At 41.7% G+C, this 27,740-nt stretch overlaps 1 protein-coding gene across 1 annotated transcript; it reads right to left on the bottom strand.

The window, feature by feature from the left end:
- On the bottom strand, window positions 1-27,740 carry LOC113034388 (protein mono-ADP-ribosyltransferase PARP14-like). Its single transcript, XM_080308952.1, has 23 exons — window positions 27,498-27,740; window positions 26,733-26,815; window positions 23,681-23,708; window positions 23,243-23,311; window positions 22,247-22,420; window positions 21,196-21,321; window positions 19,507-19,608; window positions 16,804-18,979; window positions 16,272-16,508; window positions 16,119-16,185; window positions 14,395-14,631; window positions 13,744-13,965; window positions 12,362-12,476; window positions 11,685-11,834; window positions 11,426-11,488; window positions 10,223-10,405; window positions 8,743-8,946; window positions 6,921-7,045; window positions 5,693-5,928; window positions 5,343-5,611; window positions 3,531-3,670; window positions 2,354-2,528; window positions 1-500 (listed from the first exon to the last, which is right to left on the bottom strand). Exons 1-23 carry the CDS (start codon window positions 27,679-27,681, stop codon window positions 220-222), a joined length of 5,646 nt encoding a protein of 1,881 aa, XP_080165078.1. The 5' UTR covers window positions 27,682-27,740; the 3' UTR covers window positions 1-219.

The raw sequence follows: 27,740 nt of genomic DNA, 5'->3' as shown, positions 1-27,740 counted from the left end.
TTTGTTGGAGTGCTACTTTAATGTTTCTTTAAAAACCCTTTGAACAGATTTAAAATACAATGTGAAATCTGAAAGAGGATAAACTAGAATAGCAAAAGCCTTTTCAAAGAGTCTTTTTATATTATTTGAAATGTTTTTTTGCTAACTGAATTTGAACTCAACATATATTACAGGTCTTTTTTTTTTCTGAGACGTGTTGCACAGTGGGAGTATGGCACTTCATGCAAATGTAATTAGGTATTCTGGGTAGGCCTGGATATCATTGAAGACCACAAACATGGTTGGTTTGGCAGTGTTATTTGTGACGCTGTCATACAGGTCTGAGCCACTCCCAGATTTGGGGGGAGGGGTGATCATGCCTTGTCGTCCTTGGGTGTAGTCTCCAACTAGAACTCTGGCCTGGTACATACGCTTGTGTCCGCTGGTGTCGGGCGTGGCGTAGTTTCCTGCTGAATAGCTTGGGTCCACAGCAAAGTAAGAGCCGTTGCCGTACATCGCACCTGTGACCAAACAAAGTGAATGCTGTGGTTCAGTGGATGAGCAATTTTAAGTGAAATCTGACTGATGCTCCTCCACTGTGCTCTCTGGTACCATTGTAACTTCATTTACAAACTAATTTTTTGACACAAACCCACTTTACTGACTGAACTGGATTTTGAAGTCAAACTCCAGGATGAATACAACTTTTCTGTCTGACAGGTGCATTCTGACATGCACCTGGGAATTAGTGAAGTTGTGTGAGAAACCTCTTAGACATCTTTGTGAGCAGTGGCAGTCCTAGCCTGTTTGGCACCCTGGGCGAACACCTCTGTGCCCCCCACACACACACCCCCCATACACAAAACATATTAAGGATTGTACATTAACAAAAAACGGTTGTTGGAACCATACTGAATTTTACCAGAGAAACACACACACACACACACACACACTCTCTCTTCGTGTGTGTGTGTGTGTGTGTGTGTGTGTGTGTGTGTGTGTGTGTGTGTGTGTGTGTGTGTGTGTGTGTGTGCGCATTGTATGCAAACAGCTACCAAACAGCCATCATAATTCGTCATACAATGAGAACAGGACAAATCAACAACTGACAATAACTAATTAATATTCAAATCTGTAACATAATGTATTGTTTGGAGTTTAGTCTGTTACTGTTAATATATTTACAATTTCTTCTTGGAGCAACTGTAACGCACATAATTTCCTGATTCTGATTGGTTCAGGATGACCTGCCATCATCCAATCACACATCTGCTTACCTGCATCTTTTGCTCGTTTCTCCTCATTTTTCCTCTTTTTTTCTAAACTGAGCACCTGATGGCTTTGAACTTTTCTTGTCCATCTTGGTTTTAATGTTGCACTCCAGTATGAACACAAATCCCCCAACACGAGGATCACCACAACATAACCTAATAGACCTACACCTTAGTTCACAGATTCACTTTGTCTAAGGTTTATTTCTGGGATTTCGCACAACCCAGGATTCAAATCATGAATACATGATGGGCTTGGATTTAAAACATTATGAATGAAATGTGCTCTATTTGGAAGCAGCCGGCCCCTCCCCTTTCGACGTGTTGTGTGTGAGACTTTAAATCATCAAACTGTAAATTATGAATTTACAATTGTTATTGATCCTTTACCCCGAGTCCTAAAGTGTAGATTTATTTTCTTACTCTTCTTATATTTATTGTTTGTTTACTTGCACTGCTGTAACTGCAGCCTCGTCGTCTCGTCTCTCTATATGCTGGACTGTCTGTAGCGAGATGACAATAAAGTTTACTTTGACTTCAGCAGCGAGCACGCGCACCGAGGGCTCTCGCGCTCACTTTTGGCGTATAGAATTTCGAAATAACAAATTATAAGTCTGTATCATGATGTCTGGTGTTTTCGTGTTTGTTGATTTGTTTTTATTTAGTTTTACTTTGGTTGGTTATTAGACGCTGCTCCAGCCACCAGAGACAGAGGCAGAGGCCCGCCTTCCCTGTGCCTCAAGCAGCAGACGCACCTCGCAAACGGAGGGCGCCCTTACTCCCAGCAAATGGGCGATAGAAAACCGATCGGTGCCTACGACATTCCCAATATGCGCTGGCTGATGTCGGGGCAGAATGAGTACGAGCAATTTTTATTTTTTTTGCCGATACCCGTGATGTCGCCCCCCACCACGATGCCGCCCCGGGCAACCGCCCGTGTCAAAAACCACTACTGTTTGTGAGGACTGAAATTTGCTTTCTACAGTACTTGTGACGACCAAGAGTCACTTGTGAGGACACACACACACACACACACACAGGTCCTCACAAGTTTGAAGGCCTTTTTGAGGCTCAAAATTTGGTTTTAGTGTCAGTTTGGTTACCATTTTTTCCTGCGTAGCTGCGGTTGAAGCCTTTGCTGTTGATCAGATGGATGGAGGTGTCAGTGGTGCCGTGAAACAGAAGCCGTTCGTTGTTTGTGTGTTTATTCTTTGTCTCCATTTGTTTCTTCAGGATCTGGTAGTTCTGCCACAGTGCTGGATTTTGCACACGTTCAATCTGCCAAAAGAGTCCAAACATAACATTAATTAATTCTCACAATTCTTCCCCTTCTTATGTCTGTTACTTTTCTCTAATAATATTTCTGTTCTTGTCATGAAAACACTGGGGTGGCTGTCTCTGTACATGAACTTTGAAACAACACAGGTCTCCCCAAGAGGATGGCCGAAGCTGCCTCCAGTAGTGAGTCAGTCCTACAGACTACAGCACAAATAAACATGTTTACAGCCTGATGCAGAAGGTTTTGGTCTCTTTCATAAGAATATAGAAGAGAATTCCAAGAATATCTACTTCATTGTCATTCAGAACATACACCAGTTAGTGCACATCAGAATAACATTTTGGTGCATTTACTCACCATCGAACTGTACAATATAAATAATAAACAAATCTAAATCTGTAAGGTATAAAAAAAATGTACATGTAAGAATATAGGCAAAGTTTTTAGAAAATATTAGGAAAATGAATATATTGCACAGCAATAATAAACAGCAGAAAAATATAGTGCACAATTTAAAAAAGAAAATTGCACTGTCCTAAATATAGTCATAACAACTGTACATGTCATATCTATCTATCTATATCTATATATATATTTTTAAATGTATTTAAGAAATACCACTTCCATGTTATTGATGGCTTTTGGAGTTTACTCTGTTTTTAACACTAAGAGACCATCAAAGAAGTCTGTGCTCCAATTTGTTAAGTGAAATTCTAGGTTTTTTTTTTTTTAGATGCCAGGTGAAAAATCTTTAAGCGCCTAAAAAGTCCAGTTGACTTCATCTCAAGCATGACCTGCATGAAAACCTACACTGACATAAATTATCAGGTATTTGTTTCTGTGGGATGTATAAAAAATTTAATTTCACACATATTTCATAAACTGTCTATGAGAAACAAACTCAATTTAAAGTTGAAATTTAGAACTTTAATTTTACTAGCCAATTATTTTTAACCGTCACAGTCATACAGTCTGCTCTGTGTATTTGTGACTGAACATACGCTGATGATGTTAACATGAAGTCGATTCTTTGTCAGTTCCTGCTCCACATCGTCGTATTCCTGAGCTCCTGGAGTCAGAGCAAACAACTTCACAAGGTCTCCTTTCATGTCCTCCCAGCAAGAAGGCAGAGCACTGTCATCTGTAAAGATCATTGGAAGAATTCAGTTTAAATAATGTTGTGCTACACTAATAGTTTTTACATACTTCATATGTTTCAAAGGCTTTTATTGACAGTTACATGACATTTATGCAAAGAGTCAGTATTTGCAGTGTTGGCCCTTCTTTTTCAGGACCTCTGCAATTCGACTGGGCATGCTCTCAATCAACTTCTGGGCCAAATCCTGACTGACAGTAACCCATTCTGTCATAATCACTTCTTGGAGTTTGTCAGAATTAGTGTGTTTTTGTTTGTCCACCCGCCTCTTGAGGATTGACCACAAGTTCTCAATGGGATCAAGATCTGGGGAGTTTCCAGGCCATGGACCCAAAATGTCAACGTTTTGGTCCCCGAGCCACTTGGTTATCACCTTTGCCTTATGGCACGGTGCTCCATCGTGGTGGAAAATGCATTGTTCTTCACCAAACTGTTGTTGGATTGTTGGAAGAAGTTGCTGTTGGAGGGTGTTTTGGTACCGTTCTTTATTCATGGCTGTGTTTTTGGGCAAAATTGTGAGTGAGCCCACTGCCTTGGATGAGAAGCAACTCCACACATGAATGGTCTCAGGATGCTTTACTGTTGGCATGACACAGGACTGATGGTAGCGCTCACCTTTTCTTCTCCAGACAAGTCTTTTTCCAGATGCCCCAAACAATCGGCAATGACTTTGCCCCAGTCCTCAGCAGCCCACTCACCATACTTTCTGCAGAAGATCAATCTGTCCCTGATGGGTTTTTTGGAGAGAAGTGGCTTCTTTGCTGCCTTCTTGACACCAGGCCATCTTCCAAAAGTCTTCACCTCACTGTGCGTGCAGATGTGCTCACACCTGCCTGCTGCCATTCCTGAGCAAGCTCTGCACCGGTGGCACTCCGATCCCACAGCTGAATCCTCTTTAGGAGACGATCCTGGCGCTTGCTGGACTTTCTTGGATGCCCTGAAGCCTTCTTAACAAGAACTGAACCTCTTTCCTTGAAGCCCTTGATGATCCTATAAATTGTTGATTTAGGTGCAATCTTAGTAGCCACAATATTCTTTCCTGTGAAGCCATTTTTATGCAACGCAGTGATGGCTGCACGCGTTTCTTTGGAGGTCACCATGGTTAACAATGGAAGAACAATGATTTCAAGCATCACCCTCCTCTTAACATGTCAGGTCTGCCATTCTAACCCAATCAGCCTGACATAATGATCTCCAGCCTCGTGCTCGTCAACATTCTCACCTGAGTTAACAAGACGATTACTGACATGATCTCAGCAGGTCCTTTAATGACAGCAATGAAATGCAGTGCAAAGGTTTTTTTGGGATTAAGTTAATTTGCATGGCAAAGAAGGACGATGCAATTCATCTGATCACTCCTCATAACATTCTGGAGTGTATGCAAATTGCTATTATAAAAACTTAAGCAGCAACTTTTCCAATTTCCAATATTTATGTGATTCTCAAAACCGTTGGCCATGACTGTACTTTAGGACTGTGGTTACCTGTTCTCAGGGTTTTTATAAGTTTTCTTTTTTATTAGTTTTTCCCTCCTTTTCTTTAGAACTCTAACATTTTAAGGGAAGATGTCAGAACTCGCCACTTAGTCTTTCATGAAGGTTTTACTTTGGAAAATACAAATGGTTACATAAGTACTACATGCACATAAGTGACTCACCTTTAAGGTCTTTCCGAAGAAGCTCTACATTACGCCTCTTTGCTGAAACTGCTTTTCTAAGTCCTGGATCAGCGGTGTACGTTTCATTGTTGATCTTGATCTTCACCTTTTGTTTCTTCTCTAGCGCCTCCTCCAGTTTGAGGTTGGTGTAAATATCAAAGGCCACCATTGAGCCACTGCGGTCTGGATACTGCCACTCTACCAGGCTGCTCACTAACAAAGCCTGTCTCTTTGAGTTCTCCGCCCTCTCCACCTTTCGGATGATGTCCCTGATGGTCATCAAATAGAAAAAGCAGTTAGGACTTTGCACTGAACATTCTTGAAATACATTTATGTCTCTGTTTGCTGACCTGACTGCAGACTCAGCAGTGAACACGTCTCTGGTCAGACCCTCCAGGTGGATCTCGGGGTCCTGGTCCTCTGCTCCTTTGTCCAGACGGATGCTGACCGTCAGTTTCCTCTGCAGAGCCTTCAGCTCCTCCATGTCAGCCTGTGACAGCTGACTAATGAACGGGTCAGAGATGGTTTTCTGTGCCTGCTCAGCAACAATCAAGTCATTAATCCTTTTCTTGGCTTGACTCAGAGCCTGCAGTGTTGGAGAAATCGTGGTACATTTTAGTTACAGGCATCGACACGTTTTGATAAAATAATAATCGCCCATTAAAACATTTACTGGGAAAAAACTAGTCCTGAAAAGCTCCTGATCAACAAGCTTTGACGTAAATAAATGTGAACTCTGTGAAAAATCTGCAGGAAGCTCCAGAAGACAATTAAAATATGCAGATGAATTATTAACTTAGTCTGATATATGTTTAAATCATACAGCTCGCTGAAGGCTGACGGCAGCCGTCCTTTAAGACATGGAAGTGATGTCTGCAGTAAACAGGGGTGAGTCTAAAGGGGGACATGAGGTGTACTTGACCGTATTTGTTTCAAGGCTTTTGTAACATTTTTCAGATTGAAAATGAAATAATATAAAATACTGTGTTAATTAAATTGCATTAATTTTAAAAAATATAAAAACAAAAGCTTTTTTCACAGGGCATCAAAAACGTAAATGGGCCATTAAACTCTGAGCTAATGGCCTGAGGGTTTTTAAATATTGCAAGTTCTAAAATAGAAACCAACGAGCAGTTCATTCTTTTTTTCCCCTTTTAAATATTTATTATTGCTCTTTAATAAGACAAATGCATTTCTTATCCGATTACTTGATTAAGCAATGATCAGTACAACACTTGCTAAAATAATCCAGCTCAACTGCTATTCCAGCTAATAATTAGCTGCAGCCCCAGTTTAACTTGCACTTCTTTTTATATTGAATGTGCCCTTTCTCTCTAAACTGAGAGAAAGGGCCTGGCCTGTGGCCCATGATGTAAAATGTGCTCCATGGTAAATTTTTTGTAAAGTTTGAATCTGACAGAATCTGAGGGGATTTTTTAAAACCATACAGGCTTTGATTCATTGTGTCTTTTGATTTAGCACAAAAATTTGCAAGTTCAGTTATTTTGTTTGATGTGGGAAGCCTTGCCCTGCAAAATTTTAAATATTGTTGGAATAAAGTATAAAACGTATGTGTACCTTGTTGTCGTCGGCACACAGCTGAAACACTGTGGGCTCAAACTCTTCCCTCTCCAGAACTAAGTCAACAAGGCTGGACTCTTCTGACCCGAATCCCAGAACTGAAGCGACTTGACGAAATTTTGCTGAAACAATAAAACAATAATAAAACTACATGTATACATAATAAAGCCTCATATAGCCTGAACTTTAAAATAAACAACTGATTCAGCTGACCTGATGGGCTGTTTCGCACTCATTTTATAGGTTAGCGTTCCCGCAATCTGTCACCATCACTTTTGGCTACAGTTCTTATCTAATGTGTTTATGTAACCATGTGCAACCAAAATTTAAAGAAACAAAGAAAAAAATAAAACAGAGTGTTGTGAAATGTAAATAAAAACCAAATGCAATAATTTTCAACTAACAACAGAACATAAACTTGTTAAATATTTAGACTGAGGAAATGTACCACTTTAAGAAAAATATGGGCTAATTGTGATTTTTATGGCAGCAACATGTCTCAACAAAGTTGGGGTAGGACGGGGGCAACAAAAGGCTGGAAAAGGAAGTGGTAATAAAAAGAAAAAGCTCGAGGAACATCCTGTGACTATTAAGTTTAATTGGTAACAGGTCAGTTTATTAATGGGTGTACAAAGAGCATCTTAGAGAGGCCGAGTTTCTCAGAAGTAAAGATGGGCAGAGGTTCACCAATCTGCAAAAAACTGTCTACAAATTATGGAAAAATGTCAGAATAATGTTTTTCAGTGAAGCGAATCTGGAGAAATCTCTCTGATAAGGTGGAAAACACTGGGTTTTCTTAATCTTCATCTTGATCTTCAAGCCATCAGGCAGTGTTGCATTACAAACATGATTCTGGGATGGAGATCAGTGCAGAGGTTCAGGAACACGTCTGTAAATCACTGCCTGCACCCACACATGCAGGTTAAAGCTCCATCATGCAGAGGTCATATGAGAATATGATACAGAGATGCTGCCATCTTCTCTGGATCAAACTTCATTTAAACTGGATGGAGGCTCTAGGAGTATGCTGAGCAACTAGAATCCTTTTATGAGACAAGGATGGGACAACATTCCTCTCCCAGAAGTCCAGCAGCTGCTCTCCTCAGCTCCCAGACATTTACAGAGTAAAAGAAGAACGGATGCTACTTAGTGGGAAACGTGGCCCTGTCCCAACATTTCTTGAAATGGTACTTTTTATTTTTAGTTTAAACACTTGATATGTTTTCTGTGTTCTATTGTGCAGATCATTCCATTTATTTATTTATATTTCATGCAGTGTCCCAACTTTTTTGAATTTGGGGTTGGCTGTAGTGAATGTGAGACTGTTATTATTGTTATTATCATCATCATATATCTATTTATATTATTACATATTCAATTCCTTTGATCTACAGAGTTCTAACGCTGCACCATAAAGGCAGTGACATTTTCCTTTATCACTCTGACCCACAAACGTCATCCTGCTGCAGGAAGAGCATGCCACAGCTCTAAATATAATCATGGGACTAATGGATGCCGAAAGAAAATTCCCTCTCAGATGCATTACTGCCTTCAACACACTGACCAAGAATGAATTCCAAACTATTTTACATATTTGTGATGTGCTTTTACAGACTTTCATCTCCAGTATAGAGCCAAAGAGCTGTACAGACAGGTAAGATTATTGTGAAATGCTTTTCTTTCATTAAAAAAAAACCAAAAAATGAGGATTATGTTTTGAGAAAATTTTAAAATATTTTTTCTGTGCAGAAAAAAAGGTTTTATACATGAAAAAAACCCATCTAGAGTTGGGTTTCCCTGCCAATGAACAATGACGTACCTTTGAATTTGTCAAAGACACTCTTCTCCTCCACCGTCTCTCCCTGTCTCTTCTTCATGCTCATGTGGAAGTGGTTCAGCATGACCGTCTGGAAGATCAGGATCTTCACACTCTGAACAAACCTCGGCTGTTTCTTCCTCACAAACTCCACCACTGCATCCACCATGGCATCAGCCACCGCTGAAGGGCTGACCCCTCCCTGACCTGACAGGCAGACAAGGACCAAGTGATGATGATGATGAAAGGATGGAAAGAGGATGAAGAGTACACTTTGTAGAACTCAGCACAGCAACAATCTCACACACATCACCAACAAACCAATGCTTCATGGCAGAGGTGTCCAGCTCCAGGCCTTGAGGGCCGGTGTCCTGCAGGTTTGAGATGTGTCCTTGATCCAACGCAGCTGATTTAAATGGTTAATCTATGGTTTAACTCATAAATCCCTCCATAAACTGCAGTTAGTTCAAAATACAGCTGCTCGTATTATTTCCAGAACTAGATCCAGTGAACATATAACACCTGTTCTTAAACAGCTCCACTGCCTCCCAGTTCACCTCCGTGTCAATTTCAAGATCCTGCTTCTCACTTTCAAAGCGCTTCATAACCTCGCTCCTCCATATCTATCCGATCTTCTCCATACATACTCGCCCCTTCGTACACTCCGCTCTTCTTCAGCTTCCCTTCTGTCTGTTCCACCTGCTCGACTGACTACCATGGGACTCAGAGCCTCTAGTTGTTCTGCTGGACTTTCTTGGATGCCCTGAAGCCTTCTTAACAAGAACTGAACCTCTTTCCTTGAAGCCCTTGATGATCCTATAAATTGTTGATTTAGGTGCAATCTTAGTAGCCACAATATTCTTGCCTGTGAAGCCATTTTTATGCAACGCAGTGATGGCTGCACACGTTCCTTTGGAGGTCACCATGGTTAACAATGGAAGAACAATGATTTCAAGCATCACCCTCCTCTTAACATGTCAGGTCTGCCATTCTAACCCAATCAGCCTGACATAATGATCTCCAGCCTCGTGCTCGTCAACATTCTCACCTGAGTTAACAAGACGATTACTGACATGATCTCAGCAGGTCCTTTAATGACAGCAATGAAATGCAGTGGAAAGGTTTTTTTGGGATTAAGTTAATTTGCAAGTAATTAATTTGAAGTACGATGCAATTCATCTGATCACTCCTCATAACATTCTGGATTATATGCAAATTGCTATTATAAAAACTTAAGCAGCAACTTTTCCAATTTCCAATATTTATGTGATTCTCAAAACCTTTGGCCATGACTGTAGAAGGGTTAGTTAGTGTGTCTCAGCTTTGCATTAAAGACATCTGTTGTGACACAAACCCTGTTCAGACTTTAGCTTTGTAAGAGTGGTGTGATTCACCACCCATACTGATGGTTTATGGAACCGTCCATGAACCATCAGCTGTTTGCACAGTGAATCAGTGAACTGAGTATAAAGTTTGTACAGACCTGTTCCCAGGGCTGGGAAGGCCACAGAGCTGAACTTGTTCTCGTCACAGACCTTCAGCACCGAGTAAACCATGTCTTTAATGTTTTCAGGGTCGTTCTGGCCGATGACGTGAATGATGTTCCCGCTGGGCAGCTGCCCGGCTGATGTCAGGATCATTGCACGAGGCTGAGCCGTGGAACTCACTGCAGAGAGGAAACACACAACACTTATAACACAAAGGGCCAGATTTACTCAGAACAGTCTATGAGCACAATGCCCAAATAGCGTTCATAGGTGTGATTACTTTAATGAGGATTTACAAACGTTGCACAGTTTTCTAAACACGACGCGCAGTCGGCTCATTTCAGTGTGACAATATACCAAGAGCCAAGCAATTCAGTGCAAGGTCGTAATCTCAGAGATGATATTCTGTTGTGAGTAACCACTTATCAGGACAGGCACAGCTTGTTAATTTTAATCAGAAAAGCAAATCAGTATAGGTCATACATGGTAAATGTAGGCCTATGGTGTCAGTCTGGCAGAGCGAGCTGTTATAAAGAAAACAGATTTTGGTAAATGGCAGGCTCCGATGTAGGACAGCAAGCCCTTTGACGATATTTTGAAATCACTGTAATATTCTTCTATCCTCTGTGACTGGTGGTGTTTACAGAACCAACACAGTTTTTCTCTCCTTGATTCGTTTAGTTTTAGTGTGTGTGAGTAATCGATTATTCACAGGCGCTGTTAAAGTGAACGTAGAAGCCACAGTATGTTTAAAGACCTGGAAAAACTTTTATTGTCGCTGGTTTTGCACGACTATTTTAGGTTCGAGGTTTCAAGTCGTCTCTGAGTTCACTGAACTTAGAGCTTAGAGGCCGGTAATATACGGTGCATGTTTTTGTCACATCTTTGTCAAGCGTTACAAATAATTAGCATAAGTAGAAAATTGTCTCACTTATCTAGCTTGTGATCTTAAATATCAAATCGTATTTTGTGATGAAAAGTGAAAACAGTGGGAAAGATCCAGGCTTCGCTAAAAACTTGGGGCTATATGAAATATAAAAGAAATCATTTAATGAATTATGTTCAGGGTTGTGAGGAGATCGAGTCTGTCCCTCTGTGGAAATAAATATCAACACATTGTCAGTTAGAACTGCTCAACTGTATGAATTTGAAGCACAGAGGTACTGAGGGAACTGATTATTGTCGTTCCATGTACACACCAATCTGAGCACACTCCAGCTCAACTGCTATTCCAGCGCCTTCCAAGATCGCCCTGGAGACTCCTGCGGAACAATAAGAGGTCCAGTCAGACGTTACACTGTCAGAGAATTAAATACAGACCACAAAAAATACATTTTCAAAATACTTTCGATACATGCAGCTGTGGTTACTCAGCTGTAGAGATAAATATACTGATACATATAACAAACGAGGATATCTCTGTTTTTTTAGCATAAGCACTGAAAAACAAACACTGACCTGCTTTAAGGTTAAAGGTTTTATTCGAGGAGTTGACAATGACATCACTCATGTCTTTGGTGATGTCACCAGATGACACCTCAAGGGTGAGCTGACCCATCTGCATCTGGTACACACCGAGGGAGGTGGACAGGACTGGACCGAAGGAGGCTAAGACACACACACACACACACACACACACACACACACACACACACACACACACACACACACACACACACACACACCATTTTTATGTAACTTGGCATATATCAGCCTTTTCTCTTTTATCTATTGTGGATAGATGACCTATTAAAACTGCTTCTGTGTCAAGTTATGTCTAGACAACACCAGTTCATACCTTAGGTGCCTTTTTTATGCCTGAATAATTTATAGGTCAAAAAGAAAAAAAATGATGAGGTTCAAGGACTAGACTGAAAATGTGACCACTTTAAAAATTACCACAAAGACTCTTTGGAAGCAAATCTAAAGAAAGACTTTTGAACAGTTCTTTATCACCAACGGTCACATCAGGGCTGTTAGATCTTTATAAAACAGTGACTACCATCAGTTTGATCTGGATGAACTTTAAATGAGTTCATTCAGTGCTTTAAGCCTAAATACTCAGTAAATCATGTATTAGAGAAGGCTTCTGCTCGAGTTTTTTGTGCTCTCTTAGCACTTCTGAAGGCTCTTACCTGAGGAGTGTTGTGATTGGCTGGTGGATTGATGAGCTGGTAACTCACTAAAATCACGTGCTTCATGCTGCATGTTCCTTGCAGCACCCTGACCAGTGAACTCCCTGGAGAAACACTGACAAAGAATATTTATAAGACTATTTAGTATCAATCTCTGTCTAGTTTTTATTTTTTTGTTATTTTTGCACTGCCTAGTTTTTGCTAAAGCAGAATGAAACAGTGTTGACCATGTAAAAAAGAAAAAAAGGAGCTAACACATCAAATTCAACTAATGTCACTAGAAACAAACTGTGTAGCCTGAAATACAACCTGGGTGTATATTGTTGTATTTGTTAACACAAAATGATTAAATTACCAATTTGGATAACACATTTATTTTATTTCTTGCTGGTGTTAAATGAATACTAAACTTGCTGATCCAAACTTTGTCGTTGTTGTTTTTTTCTGGACATAAAGCAAAGCATCACCTGTCATGTGTTATTAATGCAACTCACTCTACATTCTTTACTGTTTGGGGCAATACTCATAAATGCTCACTAACATCATGCAAAAAAGGGCTATAAGGGTAATCCATGATACTGGTCACAGAGATTATACAAATACCCTGTTCTTAAAATCAAAAACACTAAAATTCACTGATCTGGTTCATTTTCACCACAAATTATGTATAAAACAAAAAAGAACCTACTTCCTGACAAAATTCTGAAAGCTGTCTTCTAAGACAAATGTTGGAAACAACTTCATGGGAGAATCACATTTAAAACATCCTGTATTTGTACAACATTAAAAAGATTATTATTAGTATTTAGTGATAATTATTAGTACAAATAGAAGAAAGGGATGGGATTAGACACGTGTATGCTTCTTCCTACTCCTTTTTGAACATGTTATTTATTAGGATTATGATTATTCTGTTGTCCTTGTGCTTTGTTTTGATTGGTTGTGTTTTTTCTTTTGTTGTTGAATTATTTTAACATGTTCAAAATAAAGCCACACAATGACAATGACAACTTGTTTGCACTGCAGTGTATTTTTGCTTTAATTACCATTTTTCCCTCTCAGCCCTGTGTTAGATCTGTAAGTCCATATGAACACGGAGTGAAGTGGAGTATTTCTTGCAGCAAAAGAGAATTTTGCAATTAAACAAGTCTTTAACTTGGGAATATACTTGTTTCATATGATTGTCTCAGGAAGTTGAAGACAAACTTTGGAACAATTCTTTCCACCTGACAGTTTAGGTCAGGTCTCACCGTGTCACACATCAGTGTCTGTGTGTTACTCTGTGCTTTCACTCACTAACAGGGTGGGTTTGCTCGTCTCTAGTGCTCACTGTCAGAACATGATAAGCACTTAAACAGCTCCTATCAGAGTCACAAACTCACATCCACGGTTTGGCTGTCACTGGGGTGAACGACGATGACCACCTCTCTCAGACAGCGAGGGTTTCTGCTGCTGCTGTACGAGCGGATCTCTCTCAGCAGGAGTTTGGACACCAGGGCTCTGGGGAAGCTCAGGTGTCCTGTCCCGATGGCTGGGAAGGACAACGATGTCATCTGACGTTTCTCAGCCTCCACCAGACAGTATCTGATGATGGACGTTAACTCCTGACAAACAGAGATAAGACATAAAGTGAAGCTGGACTTCAGTGATATCATAACAAGCTTAATATGCTGTATTACCACACAAATGGTATCAGACATGATGAATGTGGAGCAGAAAAGGACTGTGGTGATCTGAGGCCTTCATATAGACGACCTCTCCTGTAACTATCTGCCGTTCAGCTTCTCTGTATTCTGTCTGAAGTACTGTGACTGTTTTCTGTCTCGATGTTTGTTATTTGTCCAAAAAGGTCCCGTGTTTATCTTTTTATTATTCAATTAAAAAGAAACATTTCTTCTGAAACATGTAAGTGAGCCTTACAGTTCATTGACTTTTCTTTGTTTAAATGAGGTTAAATCATCCACATTCATTACTACAGATTCAGCCGTCACTGGACCCACATTAATTGTCTAACCTTCAATAAGAAGCCTCACCTCCTCTGCCTGGCCGCCTCCGTTGTCCCAGGATGGACAAACAGCATGAAAGACTTTGAGACATGTGAGGTTGTAGCTGTCAGTGACGACGACTTCCCCGTCTCGCAGTGTGTCCCTTCTGGCTTCAGAGTAGATGGCGTCCTGCAGACTGCTTCCGGCTACTGACAGGATGGCTTTGGACACAGCTCCCTGCCTCAGGTTCATGTCCTCTGAGATGGTGTTGACGATGACGTCAGTCTGTGGAACAAAAGCAAAATGGCACAAAGCTTAGGCTTGAACAATCAACGGTTCACGCAAAAATACAAAAACATTTTATGATTTTCATTTTTAAAACCAAATGGCCGAGGAACTAAATGTCTGCACAGTGTGGCAGACGATACCAAACTGCTTACAGCAAAGCAGGCGTCTGCTCAGGCTGGCCAGATTAGATTTTGTAAAAGTTAAAACAGCAAAAACAACCCTGAGCCAAATATTCAGCCCCACAGTAAAAGTTTCCCCTTTGATATTTCACATTAAATGATAACAATTCTTCACAGATGTATGGTAGGAACAGTGTAACACAGACTGTTATAACTATACTTTTTGTTTTAACCTAAATCTTAAACATGCGAATTACTGCAAATTGTATTCTGGTTAATGGGTTTGAGATTTTGTATTTTAACGTCTTTTGTGGTTCTGCTGTGTGGCAGACAGGATGAGGACCCAAACTGAGGACTCGAACACAAAAGGTAAACTCAAAGCAGCAGCTTTATTCGCTAAAAAAAACTCAAAGACTAAATAGAAGAACCAAAACATGAAACTAGAAGCTAGGACACTAAGACTCAGAATATGTGAGTCGAGGGAAATAGAAACAAAGGGACTTGGAACTGACAGGAAGTAACAATGGGACTCAGGAGCATAGAGAAAACACACAGCAGTGTAAGGGCACGACACAACAACGCACGGAGGAAAACACAGGGCTTAAATACACCAGGAAGTAATGAGGGAATGGAAACAGGAGGGAAGCACAGCTGGGGCTAAGCTGACATAAGGAGACAAAAGAAGAAAAGCAAAATACACTGACATAGGACACAGACTTTCAAAGTAAAACAGGAAATACACGAACGCAGAGGTAAGGATGACAAGGAAGACACAGAGAACATCGAGACCTGTAATGTGGGACAGGAAGGCAAAGAGTAGACATAACAAGGAACACAGGGGAGGCACGTAAACAAAACCTAAAGACTAGAAATCAGGAAATACTAAAGAACTTACGGAGCTAGAATACACAACAGAAACCAAGAGACTAGCAATGATAAATCATGATGAAATCAAAGATTAATAACAACGCAAAACCCTGGGTCACCGATCCAGGACCATGACGTAAGCAAGGCGAATGTCTCGGCCATTAACGGGTGCGGTTTGGATCTGATCAGTTTTAGCAGACTGAAATGTTTGCATTGCACTTCTGCATTAATCTGCAAAGTTTGAGAAGTAAAGACTAATAAAAAGACGTGTGATAAGCAAAGGAATGTGAGTGGTCAGATAGGGGTCAACAGAGAGTGATCAACAAAGGACAAAACTATAAAGATTTTCTACAAATTGTAATAATCTAGAATTAACCTTTAATCTTGGTTTTTATGTGTATGTGATCTAATTCTATGTTCTCATGTTATAATTAGCTCTAAACCAGCAGTTTACAGAATCCTCTCAGTCGTGATCCAAACAGCATCACAGGTACTCACAGTCTGGTCCTCAATGTTTCCCCTGCACAGAATGATCTTCAATCCCTCAGCCGTGGTCTGCTCCAACCTACACCCAATCAGATAACAGAACTGATGACATCACACTATGGCAGAGTTTTATACAACCAAAGAAAAGAAGATGAGGAACCTTACCCTCCGTGCTCTCCGTGGCTGGTGTGTTGCTTGGGACTTTGGCTTCCCCTGTTACCCTGATGATTTCCCCAAGATTCACCTCCTCCTCCTCTTCCTCCTCCTCCTCCTCTTCCTCCTCCTCTTCCTCCTCCTCCTCCTCTTCCTCCTCCTCTTCCTCCTCCTCTTCCTTCTGTTTCAGACCAACTGGCACCATGTGACTGGCTCTGACCTCGTTTGCCTCGACCTCGGTGATATCCACTGAGAAACAATTTTAAAATGTTTAAGTTCACTTTGTTTTAATAAAATGGCGGACATTCAACTTACATGCTGCATGTAAGTTTCTTTGCAAGCACAAACCCTGTGTAAACTATCTTGGTATCAAAATAAAGCTAACACTTCATCAGAAGTTTAAATATTACAGTAGATGTTGCTGAAACACAGAAAAAGTAAGTTAATTTTTTTCCTCGTCTATTTTATTTTTGGATTTTATTGCATATAACCAATGTTGAGTTGCACACAGTAAAAATTCATTATTAAAAAACTTTAACATTACCCTGAAGCTCCTGTTCGTTTCCCGCCTGCTTGCTGTGAGATGGTCATGGTAGGTCCGAGGTCTGAGAACTCCTTGCTCACAGCTGTGGCCATGACTCTGACGGTCCTATCATTGTTGTCCACCAGGTGAATCTCAGTTAATGATCTCAGACCTTGTGGGCTGTCACAGTGCTCCCGAACTGCCTGGGCTATGGTCTCAGCACAGAGGTCAACGGGGAAACCAAAGATGCCCGAGCTGATCGCTGGCAGTGCAATGCTGGAGCAGTTGGCCATCTCTGCTTGTCTCAGACTTTCTCTAACTGCAGTCTTCAGGCGTGACACTGCTGTCTTCCTGTCAAAGTCAGAGAATCGTGGACCAACTGCATGGACAACATGTTTGCAAGGCAGGTTATATGCATCTGTTATGATGGCGTCACCAGGACGTAGACGTCCATTTTTAGCGACGTAGTCGCTGCTTTCTTTCTGCAGCTGTGGTCCTGCAGCCTTTAGCAGTGCCAAAGCCAGGCCGCCAATGTGGTCTAAGTCCTCATTAGCTGCATTGACCACAGCGTCCACACCAAAGCTGCAGATGTCCACCTTACTGACAGAAATCAGAACTCCACTGTTGGTCTGCACTCTGCACAGGGTAGTTTCTTCTTCATAATTCTCTACTTCCTCTTCTTCTTCCTCTTCAATCTCTGGACGAAGGAGAATAACACATCTTAACTCATTCATTATTGTAGACAGGAAAATGCTTCCTTGGTTTTGGAAATATTTCTTTGCTCCGGGCTTGTCCACAGTTAAGGTGTCAGTAAAGAGAGCACTGGCCAGTTCCATAAAGCAGGATTTGGTTTTCTGGACATGAAGACGAGCTCCAGCAAAGCTGATTCTTGGCCTCTCTACATGAAAACTTACTGAAACATTATTATCTTTGGCAATACTGGACCATTCCTCTGTTCTTTTCTTTTCAATAAACTGAACAGCAGCACAGGATTGGACACGAATGGTTTCTTGAACTCGTGAGTAGTTCTCAACAAATACCCTCAGACTCTGGCTGACCTCTTTCACTGGATTCACAAAACCAGCCACTGTTATTTTTCTCTCTGGGTGCATCTGAATGGCCACAGTTTTTTTCTTCGATAAGTTGAAGATATCCAGCAGGTTTTGTTTCAGGTCCATCCAGGTAGGGAGTTTTAGAACTTCCGGATCTTCCACATTTACAATCTGATGAGCCAAAGCAACCTTCATCTTACTTTCCGCATCAGCAAGGATTCTGTCAGAACTCCCCAACAGGAGAAGCCCTTTGTTGTCGATGGTGTAGACTGCACTGATGCCTTGAGATGTGAACAGATCCTGGGACATGTCCATGGGATCCAATGTTCTGAGAAAGTCTAGAAGACATGGGGGGACATTCTGTTGTTTCTTACTCATATTCACATTCCTCTCCAAGATCCATGACTTAGTCTCGAAGACCTCTGCAGGAAGTCCTGTAATGGTTAACTTCTGGGTGCCTTCATCATAAGAGAGTTTCATCTCAGGAGAAATGTCCAGAGCAGCTGTCTGGAGCCCCTCCTGCTTCAGGATGTAGAACATCGCAGGGGACAAAATCATTTCCTCAGAGATGCTGTTTGTCTGTCGTTCAATGTGACTCATGGCTTTAAGAAGAATCTTCTCCACAGGAGCCCTGATTCGTTTTATATCATCAGCTCGGCCAGCAACAGTCAGAACCCCTTTGGATGCATCCAGCACCAGGATGGCATCTTCCTTCACCACCGAACGGACATCTTTCTCTGCAGCTGTCCATCCCGGTGTATTTGCTTGACATTCGAATGCCGTGTACTGAGACATCAGGCGATGGAAGGCCTCTTGGACCTTACTCATCCAGTTTTCTACATGTTCTGCAGTCAGACCTTGCTGCCTCAAAAACTCCGGCACAGGGCTGAGTTTCACTTCAGGGTCATTCAAATCCACTCTGCAGAAGTGTGGACGCATCTGATCATTGATGTGTTCTGATAGTTTCTTCTCCACAAGGAATTTCCAGATAACGTGGTGAACAGGCTCTGTGAAGGGCTCGGGCATCTTCCATGTTGGGCGTTCTTTGCTGTACAAGGCGGTTCCCAGTGACTCGTAGTATGGATATACCTTCACTGTGATAGATTTCATCTCGAGGTCTTTCTTTACACAAATCTTTTCCACAACTGCAGCAAACAAGGAGCAGAGAAGCAAAGGTTAGGTAAGTGGTGTTAAGGGGATTTTTTTTAATGTTTCTATAAAGATTTATCCAAGTCACAAGGGGTTTTGAACCTTTTTTTATCTGACATAACCCCACAGACATAAAACATTCTTCTATAACTCCTTTCATATTCAAATTATTTCATCCATCCATCCATTCGCTTCCGCTTATCCTTTCCAGGGTTGCGGGGGGCACTGGAGCCTATCCCAGCTGTCATAGGGTGAGAGGCGGGGTACACCCTGGACAGGTCGCCAGAACACTAACACATAGACGCAGGCAACGATTCGCACTCACATTCACTCACAGATTCACACCTATGGGCAATTTAGATTAATCAATTAACCTATCCGTCAGTCTGCCCCAGGGCAGCTGTGGTTACAACTGTAGCTTGCCTCCACCAGTGTGTGAATAGGGTTAGGGTCAGGACCCTCTTGCTGTGCGGCTACCATGCTAACCACCGTGCTAACCAACATGCCACCGTGCTAAATAAACCTTTAGGGTCGCTGAAAGTGATGATGGCAGCCTGTTCAGTTGGGATCATGACAATTTTGGCCGGCAGAGTCCAGGTCTTCTCAAAATACAGCTCCAGCATGTCTAGAAATAAGACAGAAATACACAATTTTACAGCAGCTTAAAGGACAAATTCAATTTCTAAAGGTTCGTCTCCATGAAATTTGACAATAACGTGAGGTTTGTGTAATGATGAATGAGCTCAGGAACAGCAGAACCCCCTCAGGACATCCAGCATTCATTGTAAATAACATGACATAACTCTTGTTTTAAAACACATATTTATGCCGTAAATAAAAGTCAGCTCAAACTGACAGATATAACTTTTCCAAAACATCACAAAAAACTCTAATAATATAGAATCTACTACGTGTGAGAATCTTTTTTTTCTGCAGGTGTTTTTCTGAAACAGTTTTGGCAAGAAATCCTGAGACATGCTAGGATCTACAATTCTAATAATTCATCCCATATATTGAAAACACACTGTAATATGTGTTTTAAATATACGAAAGAGGAAAAAAACAGATCTGTTTTTTTATTATATTACACACATATTACAGTGTGTTTAAAGAAATTTAAAACCCGAATAATGTGAAATGGTAACAACAAAAAAAGAAAACCAGGAGAAAAGGAATCATCAACAAATATGCAACAAAGCTTCAAAATACACACAAATACACAATCAGCAAACTCACATGAATCTAGTCCCTGTCAGGACTCTTGCTGCAGCATTTTGGATTAACTGAAGGCTTTTCAGGGAGTTTGTAGGACTTCCTGATAATAATGAATTACAGTCGTCCAGCCCGGTTAGATACCATATTTCTAAGATTTTCAGGGCCAAGTGCAATAACCTCAGTTTGATCTGAATTCCTGCAGTTTAACTCATTGGTGTGTGTTATCTGGCTTCATGGACAGATAGAGCTGGGTGTCATCAGCATAGCAGTGTAAATGTATGCTATGTCTTCTAATGATGCTGCCTAAGGGAAGCATGTATAATGTAAACAGAATTGGTCCTAGCACTGAACCCTGTGGAACTCCATAATTAACCTCAGTGTGTGAAGAGGACTCTCCATTTACATGCACAAACTGGAGTCTATTAGATAGATATGATACAAACCACTGCAGCACAGTACCTGTAATACCTACAGCATGTTCTAATCGCTCTAATAGGATATTATGGTCGACAGTATCGAACGCTGCACTGAGGTCTAGCAGGACAAGCACAGAGATGAGTCCACTGTCAGAGGCCATAAGAAGATCATTTGTAACCTTCACTAAAGCTGTTTCTGTGCTGTGCTGAGCTCTGAAACCTGACTGAAACTCTTCAAATAAACCTCTGCAGATGATCTGTTAGCTGTTTGACAACTACTCTTTCAAGGATGTTTGATATAAAGGAAGGTTGGAGATTGGCCTATAATTAGCTAAGACTGCTGGGTCTAGAGATGCTTTTTGAGTAAAGGTTTAACTACAGCCAGCTTGAAGGGCTGTGGTACATAGCTGATTATTAGAGATAGGTTGATCATATTTAAGATTGAAGAATTAATTAATGGCAGGACTTCTTTGAGCAGTTTTGTAGGAATGGGGTCTAAAAGACAGGTTGATGGTTTGGAGGAAGTAATTATTGAAGTTAGACTTTTATATACAGTCTATGGTTTTTAGGAGCATATGTACCTTCAACCACAGTCGGAGGAAGACTCTCCACTCGGATGTCCGTTGCTGCCTCCAGAGGCCGAGCGGTCAGTCCATGCTTCTTCATCTTTGAGCTGGTCTGACTTACAGAGAGGAATCTCTCCACATCTGCAAAATAATCCAGATTAATCCTTTCAGACTTAAACTGTTTCATCAGAGGATGAGAGACAGAGCTGGGCTATAAAATGTCAGATTTATTTATTTTAGTGTTATTTCTAATAGAACTTGTTTCAAGGTTAAAATCAATGTTTAATCTCAAAGACTGAGCCAGCATAAGCTGTCCACTGATATCAGCTCTACAATGTTTGTAAGGACATTTGAAAGACACGGTTTGAAAATATAAACATCTTAAAGCAACATTTCCAAAATGGTAAATGGCCTGTATTTGTATAGCGCTTTTCTAGTCCTTAAGGACCCCAAAGTGCTTTACACTACATCCAGTCATCCACACATTCACACACTGGTGATGGCAGCTACATTGTAGCCACAGCCACCCTGGGGCGCACTGACAGAGGCGAGGCTGCCGGACACTGGCGCCACCGGGCCCTCTGACCACCACCAGTAGGCAACGGGTGAAGTGTCTCGCCCAAGGACACAACGACCGAGACTGTCCAAGCCGGGGCTCGAACCGGCAACCTTCCGACTACAAGACAAACTGCCAACTCTTGAGCCACAATCGCCCCAAAACATGGGAAATGAGATCTGGGGTTGAATCCAACGTGAACACTGAGCTCAGACGTGGAGTGAAAGGTTATACAGAGGAAAAAAGTAACCCACATGTGCCTGAAACAGCGTACATTAAGATAACAGTTTTTTATATTTCAAGTTTTGTAAAAACGTATATTAAAATAATTATTCAATTATTATTTTATAGTTTTATTGATTTGCTGTAAATATGGACAAATCTGCACAATTTATCTGAGTGCTGCATAAAGAGAGTTTTAAAATGTAAAATCAGAATCAAAGGTTTTAACAAAGTAGATCTGGGCCCTGTAGTGTAGTGTGTGGGAGGAAAAGTCCAGGTGTGTCCTACCTGCAGGGCTTTTGAATGTGACCACGGTGCTGTTGGATTCCCAGATGTTCTCCATGCTGTAGCCGTTCTCATCCAACCCGGAGATGTTCTCCACCAGCATGGAGAGCAGATCTGTGGACATGTTGTCTGTGACGTTTTCCAAAACCACCGCACAGCTCTGAGACGACTCTGAGTCTGAGAGAAACACGAGTCAGAAACAGCCCATCAGTGTTGGAGGAAAATGATTCTTGATTCCAGGCTGGTGTTCCCTAAAACTTTCCTTCATAGATTCAGAGAATTTGAGACTAATCAGATCTGTCTTTGTTCACTTAAGACTGAAATCACGTGTCCGTTTCCATAACACTAGGGTGTAAGTGCTTATTATTTATTTCTAATAAAAATATTTTAATTGTGAGTCATTCACACTGCTGAGTAAACCTCTTTCACACAACGACTACAGGCGTGAACCTGCGACACTGAGAGTCTGTGACAACCAGGTGAGCTGCATGAGTACAGTGCAGGTCCACTGTGTGCAGTAGTGAGCCGACCTCTGAAGAGGGGGATCCACTCCATCAGGACCACATCTTCATGAACAAGAACTCATCAATAAGACCTGAGAGTCTCATGAACACTGACATTACATAATATAGTAACAAAGTCACCCCCCTGTCTTGATGCATTTCTCTATCCCGACTATTATATCTGCACACACAGCACATTTACTCCACACTGTGAACATCGGCACACATGCTGCTGCTCTGTTCACACGTGCTCACAACTGGACTTCACACTGGTTTTAATACATTTACTGTGTCACTCAGACATTGAGTTCATACTGAAGTTCACTGCAGTGCATGTGTGACCACAGCTTATAACAGCAGAGGAATCCAGTGGAATTAAAACAAAGTGTCACATACAGAAATATTACATTTGAACCAGCTCCAGCTTTGATGAGGCACTGTGGCACAGTTTTCACAAGTTACTGTCACAACATTTGTTCCATCAGTTTGTTTTTACCCTCTTTGTTGGCAGCAGCAGCTCCACTTCCAGGTTCAGCCGGAGGCTTCTTTGAGTCTGTCGATGAGTCTGAGAATCAAGAGGATCCAGTTTGTCCAGTTTAGAGTAATGATCAGCAAACAGGAACACATCGAACCACAGGAGCTCAGAGAAAAGCTCAGATGAAGCTTGAACACATCAAACTGATTTAAAGTTGATCTTATTGTTTTTCTTCATAAAAACGATGAATAATCAGTCAAATCAGAACATGTTTAACAAACGTATCTGACATTATGACAAATCATGATGTGAATGTGCTTCAACTTAAATAAAGTCCAGTAAAATCTCCCTTCAGTACCACAAACAATCACTGCAGCTCATTTTACACAAAGAAGCTAAAAAAACTAAATAAACTGTGATGATAAAAACTGAGGAGAGGAGCTGAGGAGGAGGATTTACCTGAGACATCGTCGCTGCTTGTTGGGCTCTGAGAAAAAACAAAAATAAGATTTAATCTAAAAAAATTAATCTGCAATCAGTTTAATGAGCATTTCAAAGAGTTTTGGTCAAGAAAAAAAGAACATTAACCAAAATCACCACAAAGTTGACCAAAGCACTGCAAATCAAATGTTTGACCTCCTGCTGGGACCAGCTCACAAAGTCAGAACATCGATCAGTCCTGCCGATCGTTCGCATGAGAATGACGACAAGTTTTTATCAAGCATCTGTGTAGGACTGGACCTCTTTAGGCTTGTAAAGATGTTTCGGACCTGGAGTTTATGTTGTGAAGTCGCTGTCTTTGTGCGACACGCTTTGTGATGTGAAATTATTTTACCTGAGAGATGCAGGAACAAAAGAAACGTGAGTGTTTTTGTCTCTTCAGCAGGAAGTGACAGCATTAGTGGATCACCGGCTGAGAAACTGTCACAGTCCTGGGTCAGTGACCCAGTGTTTTCCATCTCTTTAATTTGTGTTTGTTGATTATTTGTTATTCATGGCGTTTTGGTTTCTGTCCTAGTATTTCTAGCTCCATAGTAGTATTTCCTCAGTTCTAGTTCTTAGGTGTTGCTGTGCTTCCCTGTGTCATCTACTCTGTACCCTCCTGTCCCTGTTTCAGGTTCCTATGGTCTCTGTGTTAAGTTTACATATTTTGAGTTCAGTCAGTGTGTTTCCTGTTTTGTCACTGGATTCAGTTTTGCTTCCTTCCTGTCTTGTTATGTTCAATTTAATTCAATTCAATTTTATTTATATAGCGCCAAATCACAACAAACGTCGCCTCAAGGCGCTTCATAGATACAGAGAAAAACCCAACAATCATATGACCCCTATGAGCAGCACTTTGGCGACAGTGGGAAGAAAAAACTCAATGCATCCAGCCTACGTCTATTGCAGCATAACTAAGGGAGGATTGAGGGTCACCTGGTCCAGCCCTAACTATATGCTTTAGCAAAGAGGAAAGTTTGAAGCCTAATCTTAAAAGTAGAGATGGTGTCTGTCTCCTGAATCTTTAATGTCAGTTAAGTTCAGCCGTGTCTCCCTCCTGTGTTCAGTTTCCTTGTTTCCCCCTGTGCTTATATATTGTGTGTTCTTTGCTCGTGACTGGTCCGTCTGTGTCACCGCTGCACGTCTTCCCCGTGTTGCCTCAGCGTCGCCTCCGTCAGCTTTCCCTGTGTTTCCCGGTTCCTCATCCCTCAGGTTGTGTTTATGCTTAGCTTTCCTCGGTGTAGGTTTGCTTAGTTTTCTCTGTTCCACCTGTTTGCAGTATTGATCGGCTGTAAAGACTCACTTTCTGTCCAACACGTTCTCCTGCATCCGTGTCTGCATTTGGGTCCTTATTCTTCTATAATTCCACATGTCTGACAGAAACATGTCTGATTACGACCATCTGACCTGTGTGACTGTGAAACTTCATTCTTTTATTCCCAGCTTCAGTGTTTTTCACCAGGCTGTCCACCTTTAAAACCTGCATCTGTATCTGAGACTCTCTGGTTTAAATTTGGGAAACTTTGAACACAGCAGATCGTGCTTCTCTTTTAATCCACGACAGCTTTCCTTCACCTCATGTTTCTCCAAAAATCCAGGAAGGTGATTTTAGGAAAAGAAGAAAGGACATTACATCATAACTGTGATTTTTCTTTAAAGAGTCCAGTGTTGACATATTTTAGTCATATTTGGTGACACTGTGGCAGTGAAGGACCCGACGACAGCAGCGTTGAACTTTTTAAACGTCTTTTCTTTTCTAACTTTCCGGCTGCTTCCTCCCCTCCCAGCAACAGCTTTAACAGGTCGGATATGATTGGATAATGAGGTCAGGTGTGTGAGTCAGACTCCCCTGACACCACACCCTGAAGCCACTGCTCCACCCCTCCCCTGCAGCTCGCAAGCCACACCCCACCACAGTGATTGTTATATGACACTTTAGTGCTCAAACACTAACAGCGCTTTATACAGCACGCCTTGTTTATCCTTTCATACTGTCAGAGCTTTCTCTCTGACACTCATAGTCTGATGGAGAACTACGTCAGGTTAGCACCCTGGCCAAGGATATCAGGCGGGGATCAAACGGATGTGAGAAGTGTAAACTGGGAGGTTTGGAGGTTAAGCTGTGATTTCACTGCCTTATAAACGTGAAGAGAACGTATCATCATCATGTCAGCCAGGCTGGTTATTGCTGGAGTTCAGAGGAGTCACACCCGATCACACAGCAGCAAAACACACAAACAGCAACGAGGAGGAGAAGCTGCAAGTGGAAGTCAGGCTCCTGCTGCCGTCACACAGCCAGGAGTTTATTTCCACCCATGAAGAAAACACCTTTACAACCTGCCACACAGACTGAAGCTCACCCTCTCGTAAGGACAGCTGATCCGTCCTCCGTGCTGTTATTAAGACTCTTTGGACTGATCAGCACTGAAACAGGAATCCAGGTTTCTTTAATAAATCACTCGCTGCATCACAAACATGAAGCCACTTCAGTGACTCCATGATTATCGATGCTTCTGGAATAAAAATCTGCCAAATAGTTAACTGAAGTTTCACTTACAAAAATAGGGGAAACTATTTTTGCCCCTAAATTAACCCTAAAATAAATCTGATCAGAGAACCAGTGGAAATATTCACCTTCCTTTAATAACTGCTTCGTCCTTTTCTGCAGGACGTTTGTGTTAAACTATTATTTTCCTGTGAAATGAAACTCTGGAGCTGTTTGTGTCCTGAGCTGATAAGAAGCTCAGCAGCCATAAAACTCCTGCGTGGATTATTTTACAGTCAGTACCTGATGTTTCCAGATCTCTGATCAGCTCAGAATCAGAGGACCGAGACTGATGTCACAGTTTTCTGTTTTTAAAGAACTAACTGTGATATTTGTATAAAGGGAGGCGCTCAGTTTATGGAGTCATAAAAACCTAAAGGTGCTTGGTCCAAAGAGCTGAACCCAGAGCAGTGACAGTGAGCAGCAAACAGGAAGCTCTGAGTGATGAAAAACATCCACATGAAACATCTAAACTGGACTTACTGCTTCTGAGCTCAGCCGCAACTGGATGGTTTTACTGTCCAGGATGATCTCATGATTCTTCCTCGCGAGGACTCGCTCTCTCACTGAAATCACAGCACACACACACACACACACACACACACACACACACACACACACACACACGTTTAATGATCAGCTGTTTGTAAGAGAGTAAGAAACTAATCCCTCCCTGCTTCCACTTCCTGTGAATAAAAACCTGCTTCCTGTCATGTTTTGGTGACAGCTGCTGAGTATCAAAGCCACACAGACTCCTGGTGTGGAATCATTTTCATGGCTTTAAATACACGTTTCTAAAAGTGATGAAGGCTCCACGCACGAAGCATGGGAATAAAACCCTCCAGGAGCTCCGCACTGAAGACCAGAGGAGCTGTGCCTCAACAACAACAGGAAGGAGTGGCACTGGAGGGTGAAGTGCATGCCGGGAAATCATCGCAGAGGCTCTGGGTGTTTATTAACCGGCTTCAATAACCGGACAGATGTGACAGTATGAAGAATTTCATATTTTAAAGCTGATGTAAGTCAGCTGCTCTCTGAAACTTTCCTCTCTGAGCTGAAAGGTTAAAAACATGAAGTTCTGAGATCCTTCAAAGCTTTGTGGCCAAACTTTCTCTGCAGTCTGTCCGGTCACAGTGAGACTCTCAGACCTGTTTGTTCCATCATTACACTCGCAGGTCTCCGTCTGTCGGTGTTTTTAATTATTAAATGATTTATTTTACTATCTGAACCACGATGAAGCGCACTCACCCTCCGGTGAGCTGAAGTAAACGGCCGCCCTCGGGGCTCCTTCCTCCGCCTCCACCCGGCAGTCTCCTCCGCTCGACTTCTTCTTGCTCTGGAAGTAAATGTGCAGTTTGTTCTTCAGGGCTTTGGCCTGAGCCGGAGTCCAGTCCCCCTCCACGGTCACAGGCGGACACTCGGATCCCTCCATGCTGCCGTCCGCTCACACACACGGACACACATACACTGACAGCCGAACACACCTCAAAC

This window comes from Astatotilapia calliptera, chromosome 12 (assembly GCF_964374335.1).
Source record: "Astatotilapia calliptera chromosome 12, fAstCal68.1, whole genome shotgun sequence".
Taxonomy (NCBI): Eukaryota; Metazoa; Chordata; class Actinopteri; order Cichliformes; family Cichlidae; genus Astatotilapia; species Astatotilapia calliptera.
The sequence above is the reverse complement of the archived record's forward strand: the minus strand, read 5'-3'. Positions and strand labels throughout refer to the sequence as shown.

What these genes read in the sequence shown, in the direction of transcription:
- LOC113034388 (XM_080308952.1), bottom strand. Translation starts at nt 27,681, where the DNA reads ATGGAGGGATCCGAGTGTCCGCCTGTGACCGTGGAGGGGGACTGGACT. An exon ending in TGCGGCTGAGCTCAGAAGCA is followed by an intron (nt 23,709 to 26,732) that starts GTAAGTCCAGTT and finishes GTTTTTTCTCAG; the next exon opens with AGCCCAACAAGCAGCGACGA. An exon ending in CCAATCACAACACTCCTCAG is followed by an intron (nt 11,835 to 12,361) that starts GTAAGAGCCTTC and finishes TGTGTGTCTTAG; the next exon opens with CCTCCTTCGGTCCAGTCCTG.